This window comes from Carassius auratus, unplaced genomic scaffold, assembly GCF_003368295.1.
Source record: "Carassius auratus strain Wakin unplaced genomic scaffold, ASM336829v1 scaf_tig00216989, whole genome shotgun sequence".
In the NCBI taxonomy this organism is placed as follows: Eukaryota; Metazoa; Chordata; class Actinopteri; order Cypriniformes; family Cyprinidae; genus Carassius; species Carassius auratus.
This window is the reverse complement of record NW_020528838.1, coordinates 172,297-199,501: the sequence shown is the minus strand read 5'-3', so window position 1 is coordinate 199,501 and position 27,205 is coordinate 172,297. Positions and strand designations below refer to the sequence as shown.

Below are 27,205 nucleotides of genomic sequence, written 5' to 3'. Positions count from 1 at the left end.
AAAGCTTTTTATTATGTAACCCTTTCATACCCTCCGCCTTTAGAAAGCATAGCTACTGGAAAAGGAAAAAAGAAAAGAAAACACAGCTACTGAACTTAAGCATCTAAGATGCTTTCTATTGTACATTCAAAGACAACACACCTACTATTAGATAAAAATATATAGATTAACCCTCTCATAGCAAACTATTACAATGAATTAACTCTCGTTTGTAATAAGACCCCCCCCCCCTCCCCCAAGTGTATTTTCTGGTTCCAAAGCACATTGTCAAAAATTAATCAGTTTTTTAAAACAATTTGAGTTATTCGAAAACGTGAAGACTACTCTGGCAAATCCTTGTCTTTGAATCACTTCATGTTGTATGTTGCATATTTTATAACAGCATATATTTATAGCATATTGTTTACTGAAAACAACTCTGACCCCAAGGTTAAACTTGTGAAGGAAATGCATAACGTGCAACATCAACTAACCACGAGGAGCACGATGTGCATATGCACAAAAACAAATCCAGCACTTTGCATATTTCTGCAGGTTCACGCCTACACGATTGTTCAATTATTGCAAATTTAATGCACACTTCAGATCATGAAATCAAAAGCATAGAAATATAACAAATATACAGGAGACGTTTGCAAAGTATGCAACAATGCAGCTATTTGCACGTTGTTTCTATGCATTACTGTTCAAATGCATTTTACAGGAGCAATGCAAATCCGCAGAGTTTAAATGAAAGTGGTGTGGCAGTACGTGAAATACAGTGCGCTATGTGTGTCCATTGTGTTTCTTTTTTGACCCTTCCTCAACTTCTGCGTAAACAAGTTGGAATTGTAGGGCGTGTGTCCTGGAAAGCGGTTTTTAGCCAATGAGCATCGAGATCTCTACCACATGGTCAGGTTGTTTACTACAAAAGCAGAAGCCCGCTAGAAGCCGCTGGGAGAAAAACCCGGCACCGGATTACACTGAACGGTTCATCTCTGTGGAGACGGAAGCAATGCGAATTAAAACTAAATCAAACAAACTCTCGCATCGTCTATGGCATGTAAAGTGAACACTGTAGATTAGAACAGACATATGTTCTTACGGTCTGGTGCTTCATCAAACATGTACAGTTTCGTGTAACCCCACCACTCCAGTCCGGGATTTTGAATACCTAAACGCAAGCCGATCTGGGCTCTGAAAAAGGAAAATTTCAAGTTACAGCCGGTCAGAGCGACGAGTGAGCCTTGTGGAAAGGGGGTGTGTTGAAATTTGGCGAAGGTACGTGCGCAGCGTTCATTGAAAGTTTTTCTCCTGTTTTAATGCATTCGTGTCTTATCGTTGCTCTATGTGCTTCTCAATCAAGACTGCATTGTTCGGTGCACTTGAGGTTAGTGCATTATTATAGTGAATTTATTTGAAAAGGCTTGATACTTGTGTCTCGTTTAAAACATTTTAGGGGAAATATTGTGTTAGATTTCTGTAAAAATTCATTATAAACACAACTGTGAACTTTTGCATTTGTTATGAAAAACAGTTTCCGAGAATAACTGGGGGGAAAAGTCCAGTTGGATCATTAATTCGGCATTGAAATCTGCAAAAACGAACTTTTTGGCATTGGGAGAGATTAACTGTCCAGCTGCTACATGCTGGTCAGTTTTGCAAAGACAGCATTTAACGCTTTGAATGAATACTAGATGATAATCTGCTGTGCATAGTCGCGTCGCCATGCGGGGAGCAACTCAAACGCTGTTATTAATATTATGAATGAGCGAATCTTTAACGAACGGTTCTTTTGAGTTAGATCTATCTTCAATGAATTGATTGCACCGGTTCACAAAACCGGTCTGAACGTGATCGGACTGGCTGTCTTTCGAAAATGTCCGACACGAGTTGTTTTAATAGCCAAACAGCAACTAAAACGTTTATAATTGTATGTGAGTTTATACGAGGCCAATTTTGTTTATTAAATAATATTGTATTAAACGTGCAAAAACGTATCAGCGCCTGAGACTGTTCAATGCAAACTTAAGTTGCAAGTTCTAACTGACTTTGTTCTTGAACGTGACTCTAACAGAACGAATGGGATAAGTTAGATTAAATCACAGTAATCACCTTTATTTAAATAAATAGTGCTACGTGCCTGCATGGCGTCTTGTGAATCTTTTTAGAAACATGTACTATATGCCACGCCGGTGTGTTAGGGAACACGCAATGACGTATTACGCTATGACGTAATTGCTGAATCGTTTTTTTTGAACCGGTTCTTTGCAAAGAGCCGATTAGCGGGAAATAAATGGAACGTTCTAGCACTAGTTATGAATGTGTGTTCGTTTACCATTAAAAACCAAAACCATTCAATCAGACACATTTTATTTTTCTTCCGTTTTTATAACAGCATATGTATCTAGAGTGCGATTTTTTTGTTTTGTTTAACCGATTTACGAAAGGAAAAGGGATTTTGATGCAGGATGGTTGAAAAAATTAATTCAAAATCGAGAAAAAATTTAGTACGTTCTTATTACTCAAAAAACTAGCAGTAACATTTTAATCATTCACATCTGCTTTGGATAGCCTACTGTACATTCTAACTACTGCATGTTGTGCAGCATTCATATGTCAACAAGAGGTCAAATCACAATATTAAGTCATTTTAATCATCTGCACATTATTTTTCTGCTATGTTGTTATTCACTTGTCTAATAGCCTACCAGTTATATTGTTATTTTAATACCAAGTGTTGAAAACAGAAAATTTAAAAATTTTCAGGATTATGATGTTTGAATGAAAGTTATCATTTATTTGAAACCGAAGTATTTAGGGCCGATTAGAAATGTCTTTACTTTTTAGCATCTAGCTCTTATTCACTTGTTTACAGTATTTAACATTTTTGGATGAAGCACATTCACCTCTATTATTACGACTTTATACAGAATTCCAAATAAAAAATAGAAGTATTCTCTCTTTCATGCTGTCAAATGTGTAGTATTTGGCAACCAAGGAAATGTTTTTCTTCAGTCAGTTACAATTACTTTGAATCATCCTTTACTGGAATAGGAAACTTAATACCTGACAGCAGCTGGTAATAATGCTCAATTTTTCTGCTAAACTCTTGGGTGAATATTCTGAGGTTAGAGGGCCTAGCATGACCATAGCAATTTTATGACTTGCATCAGTTTAAAGTAGTTTTTGCGTGGTTGGCTCTGTGCTGACAATGACTCAGAGTCTTTGTGCATAGTTGCACGTAAACTTCTAATTTTGCGTCATTCGTCCTGTGATGTGTTAACCATTTGACTCTTATTTGCCGGATGTTTCACATAACGATGGTTGGTGACTCAGACTGACTTCACTGATCAGATTGAACAAGTGACAACAATGTTGAGATTTATACTAATATTTTGCACAAACACCAGTGTCCTGGCTTTCATCCGTTTATAAAATGTAAATGAAAATGTAATTCATTTGTAATGGTGCACTTTTAGATATATTATTTAATCATAGGCTATATATGTATTAAATATGATTTTACGTCATAAATGCTTTTTTGTTTGGTTAGAACTTTTGGTCGACTGTTTGATTTTTCAATTTCCAGTGCTGATACAGCAGGGTGTCCAAATGGAGATAACTTTTCGGGCATAATAAAACCACCAAATGAGATGTACATAATTGCTATCTACAGAACATCAGGCGCTCTTTCTGCCAATAAAATGTGCTGAGTGGTCCAAAAAGTATATTTTTTTTCTCTCTCTCTCTCTTCTTAGCTTCCTGTTCGTTGTCTGAATAGTGCTGCTGAATCTCCATCAGGAGTTCTTCAAAGCAGTCGAGAAGATACACGGTGCTAGGATCGCAAAATGGTACCGAAGAACAGGCTTGGAAAGCGGTCCCCACTGGGCACCCTGGTGTGTGGTTCCTCAGCAGAGGGCCTGACAGAAACGGGACCCCATGGGTGCCCAGACAGTGGGCTTCACAGAAGCAAGCTTTACCCGGGACAAAAGGTGGGTTTTATCCTTGTAGATTAAATCAAATATGAAATTCTCCTTTGTGGTACACAATGCCAGCAATGGTGTGCTCTGCTACTTCATGGTGTTTTACCTGATATATTTTTAGGTTTATGTGCACTGTGGCGGCCAAGAATGTGGAGGTGTGGTCGAACAGCATAACCACGTGGACAATGAAGTGTCTATCTTCCTGCCGCAGCTCAACCAGCACGTTCATCGCAAGCTGGAAGACGTGTGGACGAGCCCCACGACCAGTCACACCGCCTCAGTCTCCTCGTCCATTGATGTGCCAAGAAGGTATGTCTGAATGACGAATGCTGAGCTTTTGAATCTGAAAAACACTCCATTATAACTCTACTTTGACACTGCAGGAGTCCTGAGACAGTGGACATGGATGAAATTATGGCTGCAATGGTGCTTACAAGTCTGTCGTGCAGTCCAGTCGTCCAACACTCGGCTCCAGGGAGTGCAACTCAAGGTTAGTAGAGCATTACATTAATGTTTGTTTTTTGAAAAGTTGCAAGCAGCAATGCAATGCAGAAATCCGGCATAAACCAGCTGAGATTACTCGGCGCTCACTAAGATAGGTGTTAGTCACCAAGAAGAAATCCCTACAGCTACACGAACAGTTTCTATTAGAGTCTAAACGAAGGAGCTAGTACAGGATTGCTTATCATTTTTAAGAACTCCTGAAAGATTCTAACCAGAGTTAACCAGACTAAACCCACATTTTGAAACTTCTGAATAAAATAACTATATAAATTATTTTTTTTGTCTTGTATGCTCACAAAGGCTGCATTTATTTGATTTAAAATGCAGTAAAAACTTTTACTTTGTGAAATTGTAACAATTTGAAAAAAAAAAATATATAAATAAACATATATATATATATATATATATATATATATATATATATATATATATATATATATATATATATATATATATATATATATATATAATTAAAATATATATAAAAATATATTTTCAAATGTAATTTATTCCTGTGATGGCAAAGCTGAATTTTCTAAATTTTCAAAAAACAAATTTTTTAAGAATCTAAATGAAAAGAAAAATTCAAAAGAACAGCATTAAATTGAAACTGAAATCTTTTCTAACATTATAAATGTCTTTACTGTCTCTTTTGATAAACTCTAAGGGATTTGTGCTCAATAAATGCATTCATTTCTGTAATTTTTTAAAAAATATGTAGTGTATTTATACATTATAATTTATTGTGCATTTACATTTTATATAGTATGAGTTATTTAATTTGTATTATCCCATACTTATTTATATAATTAAGATTTTATTTAAAATTTTTCATAATTAACATGTTGGACACTTGTCCACTGGTTTAAAGGACATTTACGTTTTAGATGAATCACATCTTCTCCTTCACCTCTGTTATTTTTGTTTGTGTTAGCTTTGTGTAGAATGGAAAATGGTGCTATCGAACCATCTGATGGTGGATATTGGAGCTGCGACCATGGAAACGGGAGCCCCGCCCCATCCCCACCCATCGCAGAGGTGGACAAGAGCACCCCTGTCGTCGATGAAGGCCTGGACATGGAACTAGATCAAGTGTTGTTCAACGAGCCAATGCCAAGGAAACGCAAGGTACATTGTAAAACCTAATAAAATAATATATTAGGGTTTGGTTTACGGAGAATGTAGCTCATCTTTTTTTTTCGTTGTTTTTTGCCCTATAGAACTCTGTAAAAGTTGCATATCGGTGCTTGTGGCCAAATTGTGGAAAGATTCTGACCACAGTAGTGGGCATCAAACGTCACATTAGAAATTCTCATCTTGGGTAAGAATCACAAGCCTTAAATATCACAACCACATGTTCTTACCAGTCAATGTTACAATCTGGGATGTTTTTATCGTAATCATACTGTGTATTATGCAGACAAAGTGATGAGCACTCCCTAAGGGAAGAAGACTTCTACTACACTGAAGTCTATCAGGACTTGGAACAAACAACTCCCTCTGGTGGCCACCGGCCTTTCTGCACTTCTCCATCCAGTCCCAGCCGGCTCACGCCCCCACCTCCCTCCACCCCAGACATGCTTCAGCACACCCCGCTCAGTCAGTCCGCCCCGGGCAGCTTCTGGCAGGTCCATTCTGAGCACTCTTACCAGGTATGAAGCTTGACGTTGTGGCGCACTTGTAGTTCCTTCAAAGATAGGATCAGTGTCATGTCACTTACAAGTAAATTGACATAAATGAACAAACATAGAGGATTGTTTAAAATGTTGATGTCCGTTCCTCAGGCTCCTCCATCCGTTCAGGTTGTCACTCAGAGCAAACCAGTGTCTGTTCCAGTGTCCTGTCATCGGACTCCATCTCTCACAGTTCACCAAAGCAAACAGGTGAGAGTCTGCTTCATTCACCATTTTCATCTACAAGGCTGGAGGTATCTCAGCACATTGGTCTTAAAAGAGGGCTTTTTGATGGTTTGCTTATGCAACATTTTCTCTGAGGATTTCAGATCATACAAAGCACCACATGGTCTCAAAGGCGCTCTGTGTTTTTGCACTGGAAATGGGAGGGACATGCACATGTTGTTTTTGTGTCCTTTGTTCCGCCCACAATAAATGTGGATGCTATTGCAGTGCCATCTAGTGGAGTTGAGGACACCGTGTTCTCTTTGTCTGAACACAGGATAAAAAAAATAATGCAAAAAATCTTAATTGCATATTTTGAGATTGCTTGCTTAGTTTTAAACATCTTGCTTGCTGATTAATATCTTCTGAAATAAGGTGTCATGTATTAGCCTTAATGCATGTAACAGTTCACAGGTTTGCTGCATTGATGCATTGTTTGTACTGTAGTGTTTGCAGCTGTAATGTAATCTGCAGTGCGTCATTCTTAGACTAATGGTGGTCTGGATTCTTTCTCTGCTCCCCAGGGCTCACCATTCCGCCGTCGTTCAGTTAGTGTTGGTGAACAGTGGCTCCAAAATAACAATGCCACCTTCAGGCCACATCCTGCCAGTGTTTCACCTCCAAGAAACCATTGCACTTCAAGGTGGGATTAGTTTGTGTTTTTAGTAATTATTAAATCTCTTACTCTTTATAATTTATGAACTTAAGGTTGGAATAAAAAAAAAAAAAAAACTTGATCTTGAAATCAGAAAATGATTGGCTTTATTATGCACAACTGATGACTACCAATTATTCTGAAGAAAAAAAATAGTTTTCATGATTTTTTCCATCAATATGTTGTACATTTCTCCACCTGTAATGGCTTTTTTGTTGACGTAACCAAGATTGGGTGGGCAGGGAAAAATGAAAAGGAAAAGAGAAATAACATTGTGGTAATAAATATAAAACTACTAAATACAAAACTTGTACACGATTTCAATTCTGATGGATTAATTCTAGTCCAGTTCAGACATGTGGTAGGAGGAAAAACACAGGCGTTCTGGATTCGGATGGCAATAAAACCACCGAGTGACCCCTAAAAAATGTTGAAAATACCTTGCGTCCCCATGAGAAACAGTTAATGTCTGAATAGGGTTAATGTTGAAAACAGTTGTGCTGCTTAATACTTTCTTTGCAAACTGTGATACTTTTGTTTTCAGAAATAGGTTCAAAAGAAATTGAATTCCAAAAATAATTTGTAACACTCTTAAGTCTTCACTTACAATTCTGATGAAATATAATGCATCCTTGCTGAATAAATAAGTCATACTGGAGCCAAACTTATGAACAGTAATGTAAATTTACATAGTTCACCTTTAAAATGTTATCAGTAGCAATTTTTATTGTTTTGTGTTGAAATTAGATGTCAAATATAACTCTGAATTTCTATCATATTATTAGGAGGATTCGGGGTGAAGCCAAGAAATGCCGAAAGGTGTATGGCATTGAACACCGAGACCAGTGGTGCACTGCCTGCCGCTGGAAAAAGGCCTGTCAGAGATTCCTCGACTGATTCCTTCTTTAGATCGATGGAAACAGAACACTAACCTTACAGAGACCCCCAAAAGGGCATCTTACCTGGAACTATGGTTCAAAGAAACCAAAAGAGCACCTTGTGACTTAACACTTTTTTTCTACTTTTTATCGCGATTATGTGTTTTTTGAATTGTGCTAAGGAACCATGTAGGTGCTGGAAGAATGATAAAGCAAAAAGGATGCAGTCTTCCTATCTCTTAAATCAAGAACTGATGAAGTCTGACGTTCTTTTACAAGCAGCCATCTACTTTTTGTATAGTGTGATGTAAACAGTGTCGACATAAGACATGGATGGAAAGTTTACCTATCATTCCAACGTAATTACTGATATGAGACAGGAGGTCTTTACCGTGGTCCATTGCTTTCAAGGGCCTAATTGGCAGCTTATGGTTAATTGTAGATAAACAAGAAAGAGGAATACATTTTATTAATGGCATATAACGTTTGTTCATGTTTGCCATGTTTACTTGCTGAGATGCAGTTTTTCTTTCTTCGGTTTCCAGTGCAAAATTTTATCAAACAAACTTTTGAAAAGGAAAAAAGCATTTTGTATTCCGATTTTGATATCTGCGATGTGTTAAATCGTATGTCATTATCTGTGTATTTGTGTCACAGGTTATACTTCTGTGGAATGAGACGATTCACTTTTGTCACATCAATATTAAGGATTTTTCTGTGTAAACATGCATGATCTGATACAGTTATTCGTTTACTTTTGTGCTTTTGCCCCAGTCTGCTCACTGGCTGTCCACCTGTTTGGATTGTGTTCTTGCCAAATAGTGTGCAAGCAAGATAATACATCATATACAACTCTGCAAAAATCAATCTGTTGACCATTTATGCTAAACATGTTACAAACTGTTTGATTGGTTCATACTCTTAATACTGGGTCCAAATTCTTTGTTGAACACATCTATACATATATATATATTTTTTTTATGTGTAGCTCAACATCTTTTGCAAAGCTTGATGCTTTGACAACATAAATCTGAATGTACCTTACCCTGAAGATCTCCGTAAATCTTTACACCTTTCTGTTTGAGGACATCCTAGTCTGAGAGACACTCGATGAACCTCGTGGAAAACAATCTTTTTGTACATTTTTCAAGTAAAAGTACTTCCAAAGTGTTTTCTTTTATGAAAAGTCTAGAGCTGTTCAAGATAAAAGTATAATTTCTTTTCATGAAACTTCATGTTGCTTCAGACCTTTTTTAAAAAATAAACGTTTGTGCAAACAAGTATGACCATAGAATGTTTAATTTTAATATTTGTCCTTTTGAGGATGAAAAGGTGGAATGCTTTTCAGTATGCTGTAAGAAGAACTGATGGGAAATATTACAAGTTTGAAATCCAAATGAACAAAATACTTCAGGACACACAATCATTTGCTGCATGACAAGCCACAGAAAATAGTAAACTATTTTATTGACATAGTTCAGTTACTATGTACAGTTCATTAAGTCAACATCATGATTTTTATTATTAGAATAAAGGGAAAAGCATGACTCGGCAATGTTTGCATAAATACATCATTTCATCTGCACAAATAAAAATCAACTTTGTCAGTTTCAAAAAAATAAAATGAAAGCTTTAGGTTTCCCACTGTTAGATGAGGATGCAAACTCTGTGTGCATGTGCATGACAGAATTTGTTGTTTGTATAGGCATATTACAGTGATGAGTCTTTGCTAGAATGGTTTATGCAAAATCTGGCTTTATTTATTTTTTGGGAGAGACCGTAAACAGATTAGCTTTCCTTAATCCTCATAAAAGAACAGTACACCCACAATGTAAATTCTATCAATTACTCATGCCCATATCATTCAGACCCCATTTTATTTTAAGAGATATTAAGCAGATTGTTAAAGCTGATCTTTTCCCAACATTATCTTATGACAATAAATATGACAATAATTTGTATGATTTGTTCAATCTGTTTACGCTCCAGTGATGTTCAGGGGTGGATCTTCATGCTTATTTGGTCTTAAGAAATGTACATTTACTGTGTACAAATTCATACAAAATGGCAACTTGATAAAATTATGTTTTCCTGATCGGGTTGAATTTTGCATTCAACGTTAGAAGATTGGAAATTATGGCCCATTATGCTCCAAAAAGTGGCATAAAGAATAGTCCATATGACTTGTGCACTATATTCCAAGTCTTCTAAAGCCATATAATAGATTTGAGATTGTAACTGATTCATAATTGGTTAGCACATGACAGAATTGCAGGTTTCAGTGCATGCATATGAGATTTGGAAGAAAAAATTTGGTTAAGATTAAAATTAAAAACTTACATTTTAGTCTGTTTCTCATGCATTCATTAGACTGAAATGCGTATTTACGTTCCATTTGGAGCTGACAATGACATAAATTTGCGTGCGTTATGACAAATGTTTCATTTTTGGTGAACTAATTCTTTAATAATTCTATTTTGCCTAGTAATTACCTCTCTATTTGATATTTCATCTCAGTTTCAAGTATTTTCATGGAGATTTCATTATGGGAACTCTCATTGGCCAATAGGTGTCAGTGTCGAAAAGGAGATGAATTTGGAACCAATAACGTTTTCAAAATGGTCTTTGCACAATGTTTAATTACACTAAATGGGCCATCATGTACAATATCAATCATCTTATGCAATCTATAGATGTCTCAAATTGAATGTGAAGAGTTTTCTTCAAACTTCAAGCTTATATATGTAAGCTTTGTTTGACACAGATTAGATGCTTCGGTGAGTAAATCCACATCTAACCCTGTGGGACTATTGTGTTTGAGGAGAACCGTGCATGATATCTTTCGAATGAGCATTATGAATGGTTTGCTGGGTAAGTTTATTCGCTTTAAAGGTCAAGGCTTACTCATTCTGCTGGGTGACATCAGCAGACATACTATTAAACTCGCTAGCTCGAGTACTCATGCCCAAATATTGCTTGAGGAACTCACTAAAACGCTTCTGGTTGTTCCACTTACGGGCAGATTTGCGGACGCCTATGAAACCCCCATATCTCTTTTGCAAAGACCTTCCAGGGTCTATGAACTTCCTGTAGCCATACTTGTTTTTGAGAAAGCCTCCAAAGCGTTTGATTAGGTGGACGGCAGCCTCTTCCTCATCGCCTTCCGTCTCGTTATCTCCATCTCGCTCTTCTTCAGATTCTTGTGCTGACTGTACCTGCAGGAACTTGTATTTTTTACTGAGCTGCATATCTTGGTCCTGATCATCTGTTCCCAAGGCTTGTGTTATGTGGGCGAACCTCTGGAGGGTTTCAGAACCCTGGCCATCGTCCTGGTCCACAGGTAGAGAGGTGTCCGCTTCCTCTTCCGCTCTTTTCAGCACGCCATAGCCAACCGATAGCAAGGCTTTTGGGTTTTGCTCCACAGTGGTCCTGCGACACATCTCCCAGGTGTCGCCTGGAGAAAGTTTACCATGACACTCCACCAGACACACCTGAACAAAGACACACAAACGCATTACACTGTCAAAATCAAACTTTAATACAGCAACATTTATAACATAAAGGTGCACCTGTCTTGTAGGCAACTTTATTTTCAGAAATCATTTAGGCTATCTCATCTGGTCCTGTCTGCTTTAAGCGTTGTCTATCAAGACAAATGGGTGTTCAGTAGCTAGTCTACTGGCCTTTGTTGGACACCAGTCAATATATTGGTTTAGCCTGGTTTTAGCAGTGTATTGCAAAGTAAGCTATATGACATCAGAATCGTCCATGTTTACCACAAATTATTGTACAAATATCTTAAAAAATATAATATATATATAAAAATATTATCAAGATTTTCAACATCTCCCTTTTTTAAACACTTGACACTATAGCTCTACTGATTGATTAAATTAAGTCACCCCTTTTTGTCTCAATAAGAAATATTACTGAGGTAAAAGGGGAATTAGTAAGTAATTATACAGCATTAATTTTATTAATTAATTTTAATAATACGGCAGTTTGTTTTTGCCACTCGTTTTGCACGTTACAAGTGAATCATTGAATCATCGAGTCGATTCGTTCATAACACTGATTCGATCAATAAGGAAACAGGTAATGGCAACGGTTGATCTTGTTTGGCTTCGTGTGAAATAATTTTTTTTGGCGGCAGAAAACTAGACAACTGTAATTGGAAATAATGTATGTAAAATGTAAGTTACCCAATGTTACATTATTTTTAACGGTTTATTTTACTGTATGAAAGCAATATCACACTTGCGATGGCTGTTTGGAACCACTGCTCTCTTGAATGTGGATATTGCTTGATTAGACAGTTTAATTTGTGAATATGCTGGAGCAGAGATTGTTTTTTTCAAAAGTGTTTGTGAAAAGTGAATTTAATGAGAACATATCCACCTTATTCTTCATGTACAAATGGGCGTGGTCATTTGTAAATTTTATAGGTCTTACTCCCTTTCTCATTTGCTTGCTTACTATTTCTAGCTGTACAGGATTTCAGAACAGCGTGACAGATATTGCGTCATCGGGTAGGCGTGGCCTATTTGATAATTTGCATAGGAATGCGTACAGAACTGCTTGTTTTGTTCAAATGGTGTGTCTTACCATATTATTTTAGTGTATTATCTTAATTATGAACACACTGGTTTGTAATGCCAACAGTTTACATGTTTAATGCATATTGTTATTAACTTTATTTCCCCATAGCTTCTAACGTTAATCCAGAGGTTTGCCCAAAGGCTCAGCATTGCCATCTTAGCACCTTTGTTGCTAACTTTAGCAACTTTTCAGACTACCATGGCAACATTATTATTATTATTATTATTTTTCAAAAGCACCTAGCAACAAATGTAGCTATTTTTAACATTTATTTGCCAACTTTTGGCAACTTGGTTTAAGTGACTCAAATTATAAAAAGCACATATTTTCCATCTAAATTACACAAAAAGTGGAAACCTTAGATGCCTAGAAGTACACACATCATATGAATTACATTCTAATTGCTATTTGCAACTGTTCAATTTAATTGATACACAACGTTAGTAGCTTGTACCTCCGTTTGTTGATCAGTTAGTACACTGTAAGAAAAAAAATGTACAAATGGAAAAGTTATAGTAATTCACAATCCCAGGATATTATCCATTATCCATTGTAACCCGAAAACACAAAATATAATGCAGAATGTAAAAAAAAAAAAAAAAAAAAATTATATATATATATATATATATATATATATATATATATATATATATATTTTTTTTTTTAACATTGTAGATTAGCATACTAACTACTAATAGACTGATTAAGAGTATTATTGTTCAATGTTGTATCTAAAAATATTTATTTATATTTTAATATTATATTATGTATTTATATTATTGTACAAACAAATCGAAATAAACATAATATAAAATAGATTTTGTTTAGATTGGATGTAGTGACACAACTTTCCATCATGATTACGTAATGACGTCATCACGCAATGACATCACAATATGATTTAGCAACAAATTGACTTTCATTTAGCAACTTCACCTGAAAATTAGTTGGCAACACTGCATAGTCTTACTTCCTTGAACTTCATGACCATCGTGCGTTAACATGGAATGTGCGTGAGTTGTTATGTGGTGGAATGAATTAACCGTTTTAAATTAAAAGTTTAGTTTCGATGGAGTTGGTTAGTTACCAGAAATGGATATAACTGTTCATTCATGCTGAAAAATGATAAGAACACCTCAGGGAGAGTCTGCATTATGGAGGGCTACTCAGGCCCATCAGTTTCCGTAAGCAGCCTTGCCGAATGATGTTATTGGGTTTCTACTTAATTACACAACAAGATAACTGAATCACCCCAGCTGTTTTGAGTCAAAGGGACATCTTTAACCAAATTAGCACGTCTTCCCCCTCAAATGCGTGTTATTGACATGAATCAGACAGTATGTCCTCCTCCTTGGAGCTATAATCAGCTGCAGAACACAACCACATTCCACTGTTATGATCATTATAATTATGCCAACTAATGGCGTGTCTCAGGAAAATTCAATACAATTGAGGCCATAGGTCTTGGACAGTACAGAAAATGAAATAAAATTCAGGAAGCTGTAGAAGATCTGTGCAGGGTAACATATAAAACTAGACTTGTGTATTTTCTGAGTAAAATGTTATTGATGTATATAAGAACAAAAAGCTGTAAAATTAATATGCTGGGCATAACCTGTATATTCTGTTTGAGAATTTAATAAAAATTTATAAAGAGTTTTGGCACAATCTGAGCACAATCTATGGTGTTGTTGGGATCTCTTCAGAAACTCTAGACAAGACGTGAGAGATTATTAGGGTATTTATTTTCGGGGGGGAAAAAACGAGGCTATGCAAAAGTTTCCAACTGCACCCCATTTAAACTCACTGCTGTATAGAAGAGATAGAAAGAGATATCATTTGTGATATTCTTTCCTACGTGAAGTGATTGAAACTGTAGGGAATTACCAAGTTGTTGAAGGCATATTCATTATGCAGTTTTTGGCTGCAGAAGAGGCAATCCTTCTGGCAGTCACACCATGCTGGGTTACACAGTCCAAGCAACAGTAGTGTCCACAGTGGAGTCTTCATCACGCAGTGTTTTAACGGCTGAAGTGCAGTCTGTAGGGAGAGTAGAGACAGAGATGATGGTGTGAGAAAGAAAATAGGTTACAATTCCTGGAAGTAAATCTTACCACAACAATATATGTGTTAGGGCTGCACGATTATGACAAAAATCCTAATTGTCGACTATTCCCTTTAAATTGTAATTGCGATTATTACATTGGATTATCACAATTTATATTGAATGATGTTTATACCATTGTTTGATGCAACTACATGTCATATTTGTATATGAAAATAAACAAGCTGAAAACACTTGTGCTCTTCTATAGTTTGGTTTCTTATTTAATTTATAAAAAAGTAAAAATATGAATGGTTTTATAATATTATACTTAAGCAAAAAATTTAATAATGGGAAAAACCCTTAAGATAACACATAGAAAGAAAAAACTCTTAAGCACATTGAATAACATAAGTGGACTTCGAATGATTAATTGGCTCTTTGAATGATTACATAATTGTGGCATCCATAATTGTAATCACGATTAGAAATTAGATTAATTGTGCAGCCCTAATGTGTATGTGTTAGTTCAATATATTAGTAATAACAGAGTATTTCTGGCATTCTTCTGTTCTGATTAATCAATTGCAACATAAGTAGCCGTCTTTGTGCCTCAAATCTAATACATTTAAAAATAACCAACTGTAAATTACCTTAATTACTTCAATGTTATGTAAACAAACTATGATTAAAATTTTTTATGAGGTGGTTTATTAGAAAAGTCGTGAGTAAGGTCATAATAATTCGTACGTTTTCTGTGAGGGGTTTGTTCAGGGTGGGGTTAGGGGTGGTCATTCGTACGAATTCCTACGAATTTGCGACCTTGTGAAATACACACGATTTTTCACAAAACATACAAATTTTTCTCGTACGAATTCGCCACTTTGTAAAATATGTACGAATTGCCATGAGATCGGGATGCTTATACAAAATTTAAGTAAAAGCATGAATATTGTGAAATGTTATTGCAATTTAAAAATATATATAAAAATAACTTTTTATTTTTATTTCAATATATTTCAGAATGTAATGTATTCCTTTGAAGGCAAAGCTGAATTTTCAGCATCATTACTCCAGTCTTTTGTCCCATTATCCTTCAGTTCTTATAGTTCTTATATGTTGATCTGGTGCCTTTCTTATTATAATCAATGTTGAAGACAGTCTACAATTTGTATGGAAACGTTGAAAAAGTGTTTAGTGTCACTTAATCAATTTAATGGGTTCTTGCTAAATAAAAGTATTAATTTATTTTGGCATTTTATGCCTTTATTCATGAAGTGGGTGATGTGTGGGGGTATTGGGAAAGGTCCACAAGACGGGACTTGAACTCGGGATGCCCAAAGCACAATGGTGCTACATCTCGGTACGCTGTCTATGAGGTCATTGAAACTGACGCATTAACCCTTTGAGATGCAGTTAAAAAAATTAAACAAAAAAACAGAAAGAGACTCACTGCTAGAGAGAATTGAAAATAGAGCAAAATATGCTATACCTAAAAAAAGAATGATAGCAGGTTAATTATAATTTATTATAAATGTTTTATTTTCAGTGTTGGGGTAGTTGCAGGATTACTTGTTTTCTACGTTGTAATGGGCTGGTTTTATTTGCAGAAGCTTTAAGATAATCTAAGATAAATTCATTTAATAACAGAGTTTCATCTCAATTCATTATTTAACATTCATTTATTTGTTTATTTGGCAAGCATCCATTTAATGAGCAGTGTAATGTACAGTCAGAAGGTCATTATTGGAAAAATAAACTCCTTCAGGGTGAGATTATTTTGCAGTAATGACTGTCTGAAATTTACATTATCCCTCACATAATCTTAAACTAGATTTAGTCAAAAAAAAAGCAGCTAACCATATGTAAAGGTACTTTTTGAATGTTTTTGAGACAGACTTAGCGTTTGCCAGTACTTCATTAGCAAAACTCATCATCTGTAGTAATTGAAGCTAGAATTAGTGCTTGTGGCATAATGGGAGCAAAATGGACAAGAGGAGGAGGATTTGAGCTACTGTGCTTGTTATAAGCAGTCTTAGCCACCACATTAGTGCAAACAATAGAAATTACTATAAAGTGTTTCATTCCTTTTTATGCCAAAGCTTTAAGAAAAATAACCTTATTCTGCAGCTGCCTTGTCAATCAAATAAAGCACCAATGAATGTATTGTTTCAGCACTGATGGTGCTACCCACCAAACCATCAGTTGCATGGTTCAGAAGCAACTTCAAGATAAATCAGTTTCACCTGCATTACACTTGTACTGAAGGTGTCACCAGGAACAAAAGCAAAGGTGTAAGTCACAGAGAATCGATAGGCTTCCCTTGAGTGAGCTTTATTGAATTCAGTCACTGTACGAGTAACAGACAAGGAAAGACACATAATTATAAGTGTGTGAGTGAATTACACACAACTTTATGCAGCAGGGAAAGAACTGGATATTGATTTTTGTCACTCCTTTTACTTAATTTATTTATTTATCTACTTTTTCTCAGAAACTACAAGATGACAAACCTAAATGGATTTAGGCCAGGGTGCATTGTTTAGAGGTGATATTTCAAGTGGGGATTGTTTTACAACTACAGTTTTTCCTTTTCATCAGCTATTTTTCTGGTTGAAGTTTCTCATTTAAATTTAGATTACAGTACACGTTTTCTGTGCACCTCAAGTGCCCCAGAAGTTCTTAATCTCACTATGGTTTGTACGGAACCATACGCACATGTGGGATGCAGAGCTTGACAGGCCTTCAAGATTTAATTAACTAACTCAATTATGTAATAAAAAAAGACTTAACCAAGATAGACATAGTGATTTAACTTGTGACCTTTGGAATTATCTCATTTACTCAAAGGAAAGAACAATCTCTCATTGACTAAGTGGGAGGAAATTGATGCACTTTGAGAAACTGTGTGTTTTATATCATAAGAAAGCTTTTCAGTTTTTGAAATGAAAGACTAAGTGCTCTATTTACAGAATGTCATTGCTTCATATCTTTCCAACAGTAGCAGCGCGTTTAGTGATTTGTGACAAAATTTAAGATTTATTTACACAAACAGTTTAATAATGCACAGAGGCAACATAAATGCATTTACTCAGAAATTACAGTTGTATAAATAAACTTATGAAATTAATATTTTTTAATATGAAATTGAATATGAAACATGGAAGCCTATTTCTGTCTCAGTGTATAAATAAATATAAAGGGGACTTTATCTCTGACAAATGCAACTAGCCTATCTGGCAGTTGCAACTTTCTTTTAATAGTGAAGTAATTTCACATAATTGTGACTTTATATCTCACAATATCATTTTACATCACAGAATTCCAACTTTATATTTCAAAGTGTGCAATATATTGCACAATGTCTTTTTTTCACAATTGCAACTATTTCTCTTAATTGTGAATTCATGTTCCATTGCAACTTTGTTTTTTAATATTTATTACTCTCCCAGTGATATTTTTATGTCTTACAATTACAACTCTATTCATTGTAACTACAAATTCTTTTTTTGTGTGTGTTTGTGACTTTATATCACAACTGTAGTGCCCATGAACTCCTCTAGAGGGCCTTGCCATTCACTCAGGACATCATTTCCCATAATTCTTTGCCCGGGCTCATCAACTGCATTACCTGTCACTCATCAGATCTCATCATCAGTTCAAAGCTGTCTCACATTAGTAGGACTATAAGGCCATGTCCAGACGTACACTGGTATTTTTATAAATGGAGTTTTTCCTTCTTTCATTTGAAAAAAAAAATCTCCATCCCCATGAAAACGCAAAAGCATGCTATGAAGCACTGTAAAGAGCATGCCAAGCCAACAGGTGGCGATATAATCTAGCCCTGCTGTCTGTTTTACCTTGTTTTTGATTGACTGCTGCCTGTCCTGACCATTGAATGGATGAATGAAAAAACTTTATTTCGAACATAAAAAAATACAAACAGTTATAGTCATAATGATACAATTTTTTATCTTTATTTTCTTTCCTTTTTCCCCTTTTAACTTATACATATCTGAAAAGGATAAGGAAGAAGCATAAGCTTATTCAGTCCTACCCCTTCTTCACTACTTTTAATAATTAACCAGTTGGCCAGTTGACCAGAATTTTTTTTTTTAATATATAAATGAATTTGTCACCTAATCAATGACCTTCCTCTCTGTACCTTGCAAAAAACATATTTTTACAGTGGTTTTTAAACTGAATCATACTTGGACATTGTTTAAGTTCTGAACTTAATCTATTCCACAATTTCACTCCACATACCGAAACACAAAACTTTTTTATTTAATTAAATTTAATTAAATTTAATTGTTTCAAGTTGCACTCACCCCTAATGTTAAATCTCCCTTCTCTATTAAGAAACAATTGTTGAATATTGCCAGGGAGTAAGTTATTTTTTGCTTTATACATTATTTGTGCAGTTTGAATAAAAACAAGATCAGTAAATTTCAATGTCTTTGATTTGAAAAATAATAAATTTGTGAATGTATACATGAATCATCCTTATGGCCCAAACCTCCGCACAGTAGTGTTGATATGGTAATATCACTGTGCAGTAAAGAATGTGGAGTGATTTGTAGTTCAGAAGATGTTTTGCTTTATTCAGTATTGAAATACTTCTTGAAAGTTTATTATGTTCATGTTTTTTTTTAGATTTCCAACATATTTTATCATCTATTATCACCCCGAGAAACTTATTTTCATTAACCCATTCTATATCAACCACATCTACCTGTATCCGGACTTGTATACTAATTTTACAGTTACCAAATAACATGAAGTTAGTTTTATTAATATTTAACGATAATTTATTTCTATCAAACCATCGTTTAAAATTATTAATGGCTGAAGTAATAGTCTCCACTCCTGTAAATTCCCCCCAAAAAAAAAAAAAAAAAATATTTGTATCATCCACAAACAGAACTAGTTTTACAATCTTTGTAACTTTGCATATATCATTATATATAATAAAAATAATTTTGGACCTAGAACTGACCCCTGGGGGACACCACAAGTAATATCCAAGCACGACGATGAGTATTCCCCCAACTTTCCTATCCATTAAATAACTTGTAAAATTGTGGTAATAAAGAAATAGGCCTGTAATTTGTGAACTTGTGTCTGTCCCCAGTTTTATACAATGGAACAGCTTTCGTTATTTTCATTTTGTTTGGGAATTCACCGGTGTGAAATGACAGATTACAGATATATGTTATTGGTTTAGAGATCCCCTCAATTACCTTTTTCACAATTTTCATATCAAGTTCATTGCAATCGGTTGATGTTTTGTATTTAAAATTATTTAAAATATATATTATTTCTTTTTCTTCCAGCTCTGTAAGAAACATTGAGTTAGGATTCTTTTCTATACAATTTTCACTCCAATCTTCAGATAACAATGTATCTGGTATATCTTCTGCCAAATTTGCTCCTACACTCACAAACAAATTGTTAAAGCTATTAACCACATCTGCCATATTGTCCTTTATAGTGTTGTTATCAATAAAATAATGAGGATAACTTTGTTGCCCAGAACTGTTTGTAATTATACTGCTTAATATGTCCCATATTCCTTTAATATTATTTTTATTTTTATTCATCAATTTACTATAATATTCTTTTCTACATACGTGTAAAATATTGTTTAACTTATTTTTATATTTATTTTCAGCATCTCTCATTCTTTGTTGTATAAATTCTCTATATAATGTATTTTTCTTTGCCTGTCTTGTAGGATTACCCTTTTGCCTGTGCCTTGAATGTAACCAGTTTGCTGGTGTCTTACTGTGCATGTTCTGTCTACACTCTTTTAATAAAGCCTGCAAATGGATCTGTACTTCGTCATCACAACTCCCTTTGTTACACGCACAGTGTGACTAATAGCTCACTGTTGAATTCATAATTAAAACTAAATCTTGCAAAATGACCATCTCTCACAATGTTGCTTTAGTCCTTATTTTAAATTTTGTCTCACAGTAATCCATTTCATGTTTTGTACTGAAGTGGGTTTCCAAAAAAAAAAAAAAAAATTAAAATGTTTAAAAATACGTTACTATAAATTAAATATATACTCAGCTTCATTTTATCTGGATTTGAAGTTGAATAGCAGCATTAGGATAGGTGGATCAGAGCAGCATATTTTAGGCCCCGTCCACACTTTTAGCTATATATCCATACATTTTGTGTCGTATAGGCGTTTCGTCCACACGGATCAGGCGTTTTGGGAGAGTGTAACTGATATTTTTTTAAACCGGGTCCCAGAATAGATAAATCTTAAAATGCCAGCTTTGTGTTTTCATTCGTTTGTTTGTATACTACGCACAAGGTTTATGCGCATAGTCCAAGTCTTCTTCTCCGCTTTTAGTGTTAACTGAGAATTACAGCGCCATATACTGGTCTGGCATATATGCTACATCTTTTTGTGTCGGTTTCTGGGTTTCGTTTGGATGCTGATGGGGGGGGGGGTAATTTGATAGGCAAAGCTGTGGCTTCATGTGGACATAACCTTAGTATGGATTTTATGCAGAATCTGACACAGACACACAGTCTACTCTGAGCAGCTTAAACACAATTTAAGTGTTAATTTCACCCATACATTTCCTATTTAAATCCATCTTCCACTGTCAGCTTCTTTTCCATATTCCAATTAGATAAAAGGAGATAAGACCCCGTGAACTGTCTTCTAATGAGTACAATGAAGCATTTCGGTCATTACTCATATGTATCATGATGAGAAATGACAGACATTGTCTGGTAAACATAGCAAGTGGAAAGAATTCCATGTTCTGGTTCATTTCCCGTCTTCATCACCAGTTGCTCCTGTTCTGTAGATATTGTACATCATTTCAGATGTGTTATCTCCTGAGATTTTCAATGTATGCCAAATACGGTTGTCTAAAAACACTAAATTAAACTCCAGAGGTAAACGGGGCTGATTTGCACAGCTCATTTCTTAATCAAACACATTATAATCAAAGTTAAATACCATAGGGGTTTTCAGTGGCGGAGACGGACAGCCCACTGCTGTATTTAATTAGATCAGAATTGTGCAACTGGAGATGGAAAGCTTAGAGAAACTGCTGTAAATACGTAATTCCGATGACATATAGAGAAATATGACACTACCACCATAAACTAAAGAAATAGTGGAATATGATGATATGATGACGTTAACTGCTGTACCTGGTTTGGATTAATGATGTCAGTGTCCTTCAAGCATGACACATTAGATAAGTTTGAAAAGAAGAAATCAATGACCATTATTACTAATCCGCTATTAACCTAGGCTAAGAGCCTTTAGTATCCAATAGTTGATGTGTAAAAGTGTCATTATTATTGGCTATAAACTTGTCAATGAAATGAAAAATGATGGAACAACACCCCCGAGGAACATTTTATTGCTCATATGCTGCTCTTACATAGCATTGGTGTGTCTCTGTTAGGCTTCACTTAAGGATCATTTATGTTTCTCCTTAAATTCCTTTCCAATTCCATTGGAACAATTGTTGGTGTACAGTTAGAGTCTAGAGCTTCATATTGAAGGTGGATAATATTTTGGCTTTAGAAGAATCTGATGAGAAATGTTGAATTTTATATTGTGATCTCTTATGTTTGATCCAATCTGAGCTGTGTTGTTGAGATCTCTCCTGAAATAATGAAAACCTCAAATCAGTGGCAAACACACAGATTGACAGCTTCACCTGTATGTCTCAGTAGGGCCACTGCAGCCCATGAAGGTCAAAGACAAATTTGTGCACATACACCTGCAAACTCAATAGTAGATAAATGCATCCACATATTGAATGGAAAATTCGCCCAGTGACCACAACTGTTTCTTTGATGCTAAATAATCAGTGGCTGGGATAGATGGATTCACCACACTTATACAAAGCCTTCAGGACGAGCTTTGCATTGATGTGCATGACATAACAATAGATTATCTCATCAAAAAGCTTAAGGTTGTTTCCATGCTTATGATGTGAAAGTAATTGTTTCATCTGCTGTACAGAATGCAGTTGTTAAACTGACTCTAAGGACAGAGAAACTCCTTGATGAAATATCATTAAGGACAAACTCCTCCTGCAGTGCAGTCCTTCATACCAATGCAGTTTAACATTGCTTTTCGTTGACCAGTATCAAACAGTGATGTAAGCCTGGATTGAAATAGCTGGTAAAAAAAAGTATGGAAACTGGTGGATGGTAGATAATATACTTAGAATGTATAAAGATAACTAGTTTTATGAAAGAAATAATAAATCTGAGTCACATCAGTGCTGCACTGCACTGCACTACACATCCATCTTTGAACAAAGCTTTTTCAGGATTCAATGCCTATATCCTTCATATCTACTGTACTGTTCATATCGATCTAAAAAACAAAAAAGGTTAAAAAAAATATTAATATGTGAAAAATTGGTAATTTATGCTATTTGAAAATACTTTACAACATGTGGCTCATATTTATTAGGTCACTTAATCTTAATAAGTACTGTATATATATATATATATATATATATATATATATATATATATATATATATATATATATATATATATATATATATATATATATATATATAATTTATTTATTTCTCCGTTCATTATGCTGATATGTTTTGCTTATGCTTACGCTTTATGCTTATGTTTATGCTTTTTGTGCATCAGGAAATTTAATGCACTGCAAGGACAGCTAATCAGGTTTCAATTTCATAATGGCTAAAATTGTGCCATGAGTTTTGGATGAGCCGATACGTTTACCTCATGGCCTTTTTAAAGGAATAATCTGACTTCTAAAATCCTAGCTGCACCTATCCTTAATGATTTTTGTATTTTACTTTTGAAAATGTATATTATTCATCATGTGGATTTGCATTTACATATTTTTAAAAAGAGGAACTTAGGCAATTGGCATCATTACACCATTACATCATTACATTGGCATTATCACCTAAATGTAATGTTCTTATATAACATACAAAATTAAGAATCTGCATAGAAGGAATCAATAGAAATTTGCATAGAAGGAATCACATTTTTAAACACTTTTTTTTTTAAGTCAGCCAGTGTTTCTTTCTTTCTTTCTTTCTTTGAGAAAATAATATTTCCACTTTTTATTTATGATCATAGCCACAATTCTTGCAATCTCAGCTCCAACCAAGCTTTTAGTGACACTCTTGGATATAGAACAAGTATACAATTATCCAGCAAGGTGCAACATCAGAAAGCTACATTCTGGATTACCCAAGGCAGAATTGATCCATGATATTTATAGGCTAATTCAAAATGACCTCATGTGGAATTAAAGAACGACTATGAAACCTGAGCACTAAATCCAAACTAACTCTAGCAGATAAGACATTTGTAGGCACTGGACAAAGATAGTAGAAAATTACATGGTAATGGTCCATGAATGGAGCAAGTGCCAGGCGTTCTATGCACCAAAAGTCAGCTCCTTTTCAAAAATATTTCACAATACTGCCAATGCTCCTCTTAGCTTTATTAAACACCCCAGAGTACAGTAAATTTCTCCCTAAAATGTAATTGGGTCTATAGTAGCCTGGATTATGCCATGTACAGAAATGCATTGATTTCACTATGTATCAATCGATGACACAATTATGAAAGCAAAGTGAAAAATATGTCCCTGTCATTCACATAAATAGGTTTGAGAAGATGTATAACAGCCATAAACCATAACTTTTATACATAATTTGATTCTTTATGCCAGTTAATTGTGGAAATATTTTTATTTTTACTTCTTGCATGCAGTCAACTAAATAATTGCAGATAAAAGTGTACAGAATAGTTACTGATAAAATAAACTCCTGATCTAATAAGAAAGTTCAACTAGAAAATATTCTCAGTTAAACCCTCATGCCATTCAAAACTTGAATCACTTTCTTTCAAAAGAAGATATAACACAGAAGAAAGTATTTTATTTACAGGTTTGGAAGGACAAGAGGATGAGTAAATGAGTAATTTAAGTTTAATGGAAAAATACATTATATTGCACAATGCTAAATTACAAATAATCAGTTAACAGATTTGTGCAAAGTGACCGGAGTAAATTGATGTGAATCTAAAGTGTTTCTCCCTTGAGTTAGCCTACCTGAGCTGTGTGCGGTTCAGGCACCTGTCCTGAGCAGATCTGCTGAAACTGAAGGCGGTTATATTCTCCTATCGCCTGCTTCTGTTTGTTTCCTAAGAGGATGCTGTTGCACGGTCGTCTTATAGAGACACACCCCTCCCTGTGGTCCAACCCCTAACCCCCTGTTTTACAAGTGTGTGTGTGCGAGAGTGGGATGAGAGAGAGAGAGGACACAGGAGAAGACTTACGTATTGGGATGGGTGGACGTCAATACTTATCTTCTACGTCAAAGATTGCAGTCACTAAGAACAAACTAGAAAACTAAAAATACAAGCTAACATTTTCCCAAAATACCCATAGACTAATTCCAGTGTGTCCGGTGTCCATTCATCCTCTGATGAAGCGATGCTCTAAGACAATAATGATGCTTTGAGAGCTGTGTGCAAAAAGCGTGACCATTGGCATTGCAATGGATTAAATTTCAATCTGTGCTGTTCTCAATATTTAATTTGCAGTCTGAAAGTTAAAATGAATATCGATCAAGCAATAAAAGTTTAAATTATGAATTTAAGGGTCAACAATGGAAATTAGGAATATTAAACCAAACATCTTGAGAGACAGAGCCAAAGAAAATAATTTTTTTAATGCTCATAGGTCTTTTATACACTGTCAAAGTTGAAAAGAAAACAAAGATTATTTGAATATGTTCAGGTCACAAGAAAATAATATTTGTGCCTTTTTACTTCAAAATTTCACCTTCACCCAGAAAGAAAAATTTGGTCACTAATTAATTACCCTCATGTTTTTCCAAATCTGTAAGACTTTTGTTCATTTTTGGAACACAAATTAAGATATTTTTATGAAATCCGAGAGCTTTCTGACCCTGCATAGACAGCAATGCAACTACCATCTTTAAGGCCCAGAAAAGCAGTATGGACATTGTTAAAATAATCCAGGAGACATCAGGGGTTCCAACTTAATTTTATGAAGCAATGAGAATACTTTGTATGCTCAAAGGAAACAATTTCTTCTCTTACATGTACGAATGCTGGCTAGTGCATCAGTGGTACTCTAGTGAACGCACATCGAAGACTGACATAGAAACGAAGAAATTGTTGAATAAAGTTGTTATTTTTGTTTTCTTTTTGCACAAAAAGTATTCTTGCTTCCTAAAATTGCGGTTTGAAACACTGATGTCACATTGACTAATTGAACAATATCCTTACTACCTTTCTGGTCCTTGAACATGTCAGTTGCATCACTGTCTATGTAAGGTCAGAAAGCTCTTGAATTTCATCAGAAATATCTTAATTCGTGTATTAAAGATGAATGAAGGTCTTACGGGTTTGGAATGACATAAAAGGCAAGTAATTAATGACAGCATTTTCATTTTTGGATGAACTGTCCCTTTAATGCAATGTGTTACTTGCTGTTCTTTGTGAAGATAGTTGCTTTTAGTAGCAAAAAAATTATTTGAATCTTGTAAATTCATATTCTATGCAGATTTGAACACATTGGCTATGAGTTTTCTTTGGGAAGTTTCTCTAATTTATGAGTTTCTTTCTAATTTATCAGTTTCTTTGAGACTGTTTTTATAGAAAAATTAAAAACTAAAAGTATGCCAGAAGTGATTGACAGAAAGTGAAAAACAATATAAAGAATCTAGAGTTTTAAAAATCAAATCAGGGTGTTTTTTAAATTCTTTCTTTTGTCCAATCATAGTAATTTAATTTCTAATTTCTAATTTCTAAATGCTTGTAGTCAAACAGGCGTCTAGAAAACTACTCCATCTAGCAGGGAACTTTGGCTAAGGTAATCTGGTAAAGTTCGCGCCACGTTTTAATCAAACTTTTTTCCAGTAACGCTAATGGAATATTCATTCATAGTCATTTTAGAATATTCACACTTTTTGGTGTTACTTGTTTCAGAATGTTCAGAGGGCATTCAAAAGTTGTGTTCACATAATGTCCCCTTAACATTTGCATAACCAAGAAACATTTTTAAAAGCAAGTCATTCTGAACAGAGAATATTCAGAAATAGCATTATCATAACTTAATGGAAACATTAGCTTAAATACTCCTAGGACATATTTTTGTTAGATGGGGCTGTAGTAAACGCAACATTCCCCGAACAAGTTCTGAAAAATCAATCTTTAAGACATCTCAATTATTGAGTACTGACAGTCACACCAGTGAGGTGAGAAATTCACAGCGCTCAGAATCAAGACATGTCTGACGGTGAGTGTGTGTTTTTTACATGAAATACCCCGTAGATAAATGTGCCTGACGGATAGCGAAAGCTCCTTTGAATAGTCTCACAATGAATGGCAGTTTTAAAATAAAACTATTTCATGGTGATGAAACCAAATCCAAAATACAGTGTAAGGACTTGAAAGTGTTGAGATTGCTTTTCTAGCGGTGAGCTGCTTGTGAATTGAAACCCAGTCTTGTCTGGCAAGTCCAAAACAGCCAAATCAGAACAGACCAGCATTCTGTCTACAGGTGAAGGGACCAGAAAAATTGGCCCTCCCAGCTGTTGGCTCCACAGTTGTTTAGGCCAGATCATATAAAG

General features: G+C 34.9%; 2 protein-coding genes across 3 annotated transcripts; one reads left to right on the top strand and one right to left on the bottom strand.

Annotated features, from left to right (window-relative positions):
* Window positions 1-929: 929 nt before the first annotated feature.
* Window positions 930-9,186, top strand: LOC113099650 (zinc finger protein 395-like). Of its 2 annotated transcripts, none has more exons than XM_026264537.1 (10): window positions 930-1,260; window positions 3,741-3,974; window positions 4,087-4,274; window positions 4,349-4,455; window positions 5,404-5,597; window positions 5,690-5,790; window positions 5,890-6,121; window positions 6,254-6,352; window positions 6,892-7,010; window positions 7,808-9,186. In XM_026264537.1, exons 2-10 carry the CDS (start codon window positions 3,831-3,833, stop codon window positions 7,917-7,919), a joined length of 1,296 nt encoding a protein of 431 aa, XP_026120322.1. In that variant the 5' UTR covers window positions 930-1,260; window positions 3,741-3,830; the 3' UTR covers window positions 7,920-9,186. The 2 variants fall into 2 exon arrangements, with proteins under 2 accessions (XP_026120322.1, XP_026120323.1); XM_026264538.1 differs by having other exon boundaries at window positions 930-1,369.
* A 382-nt stretch (window positions 9,187-9,568) lies between these two features.
* On the bottom strand, window positions 9,569-24,757 carry LOC113099651 (prepronociceptin-like). The gene is made up of 3 exons (XM_026264539.1): window positions 24,655-24,757; window positions 14,387-14,539; window positions 9,569-11,391 (listed from the first exon to the last, which is right to left on the bottom strand). The coding sequence occupies exons 2-3, from the start codon at window positions 14,507-14,509 to the stop codon at window positions 10,801-10,803; spliced, it is 714 nt and encodes a 237-aa protein (XP_026120324.1). The 5' UTR covers window positions 14,510-14,539; window positions 24,655-24,757; the 3' UTR covers window positions 9,569-10,800.
* Window positions 24,758-27,205: the final 2,448 nt, after the last annotated feature.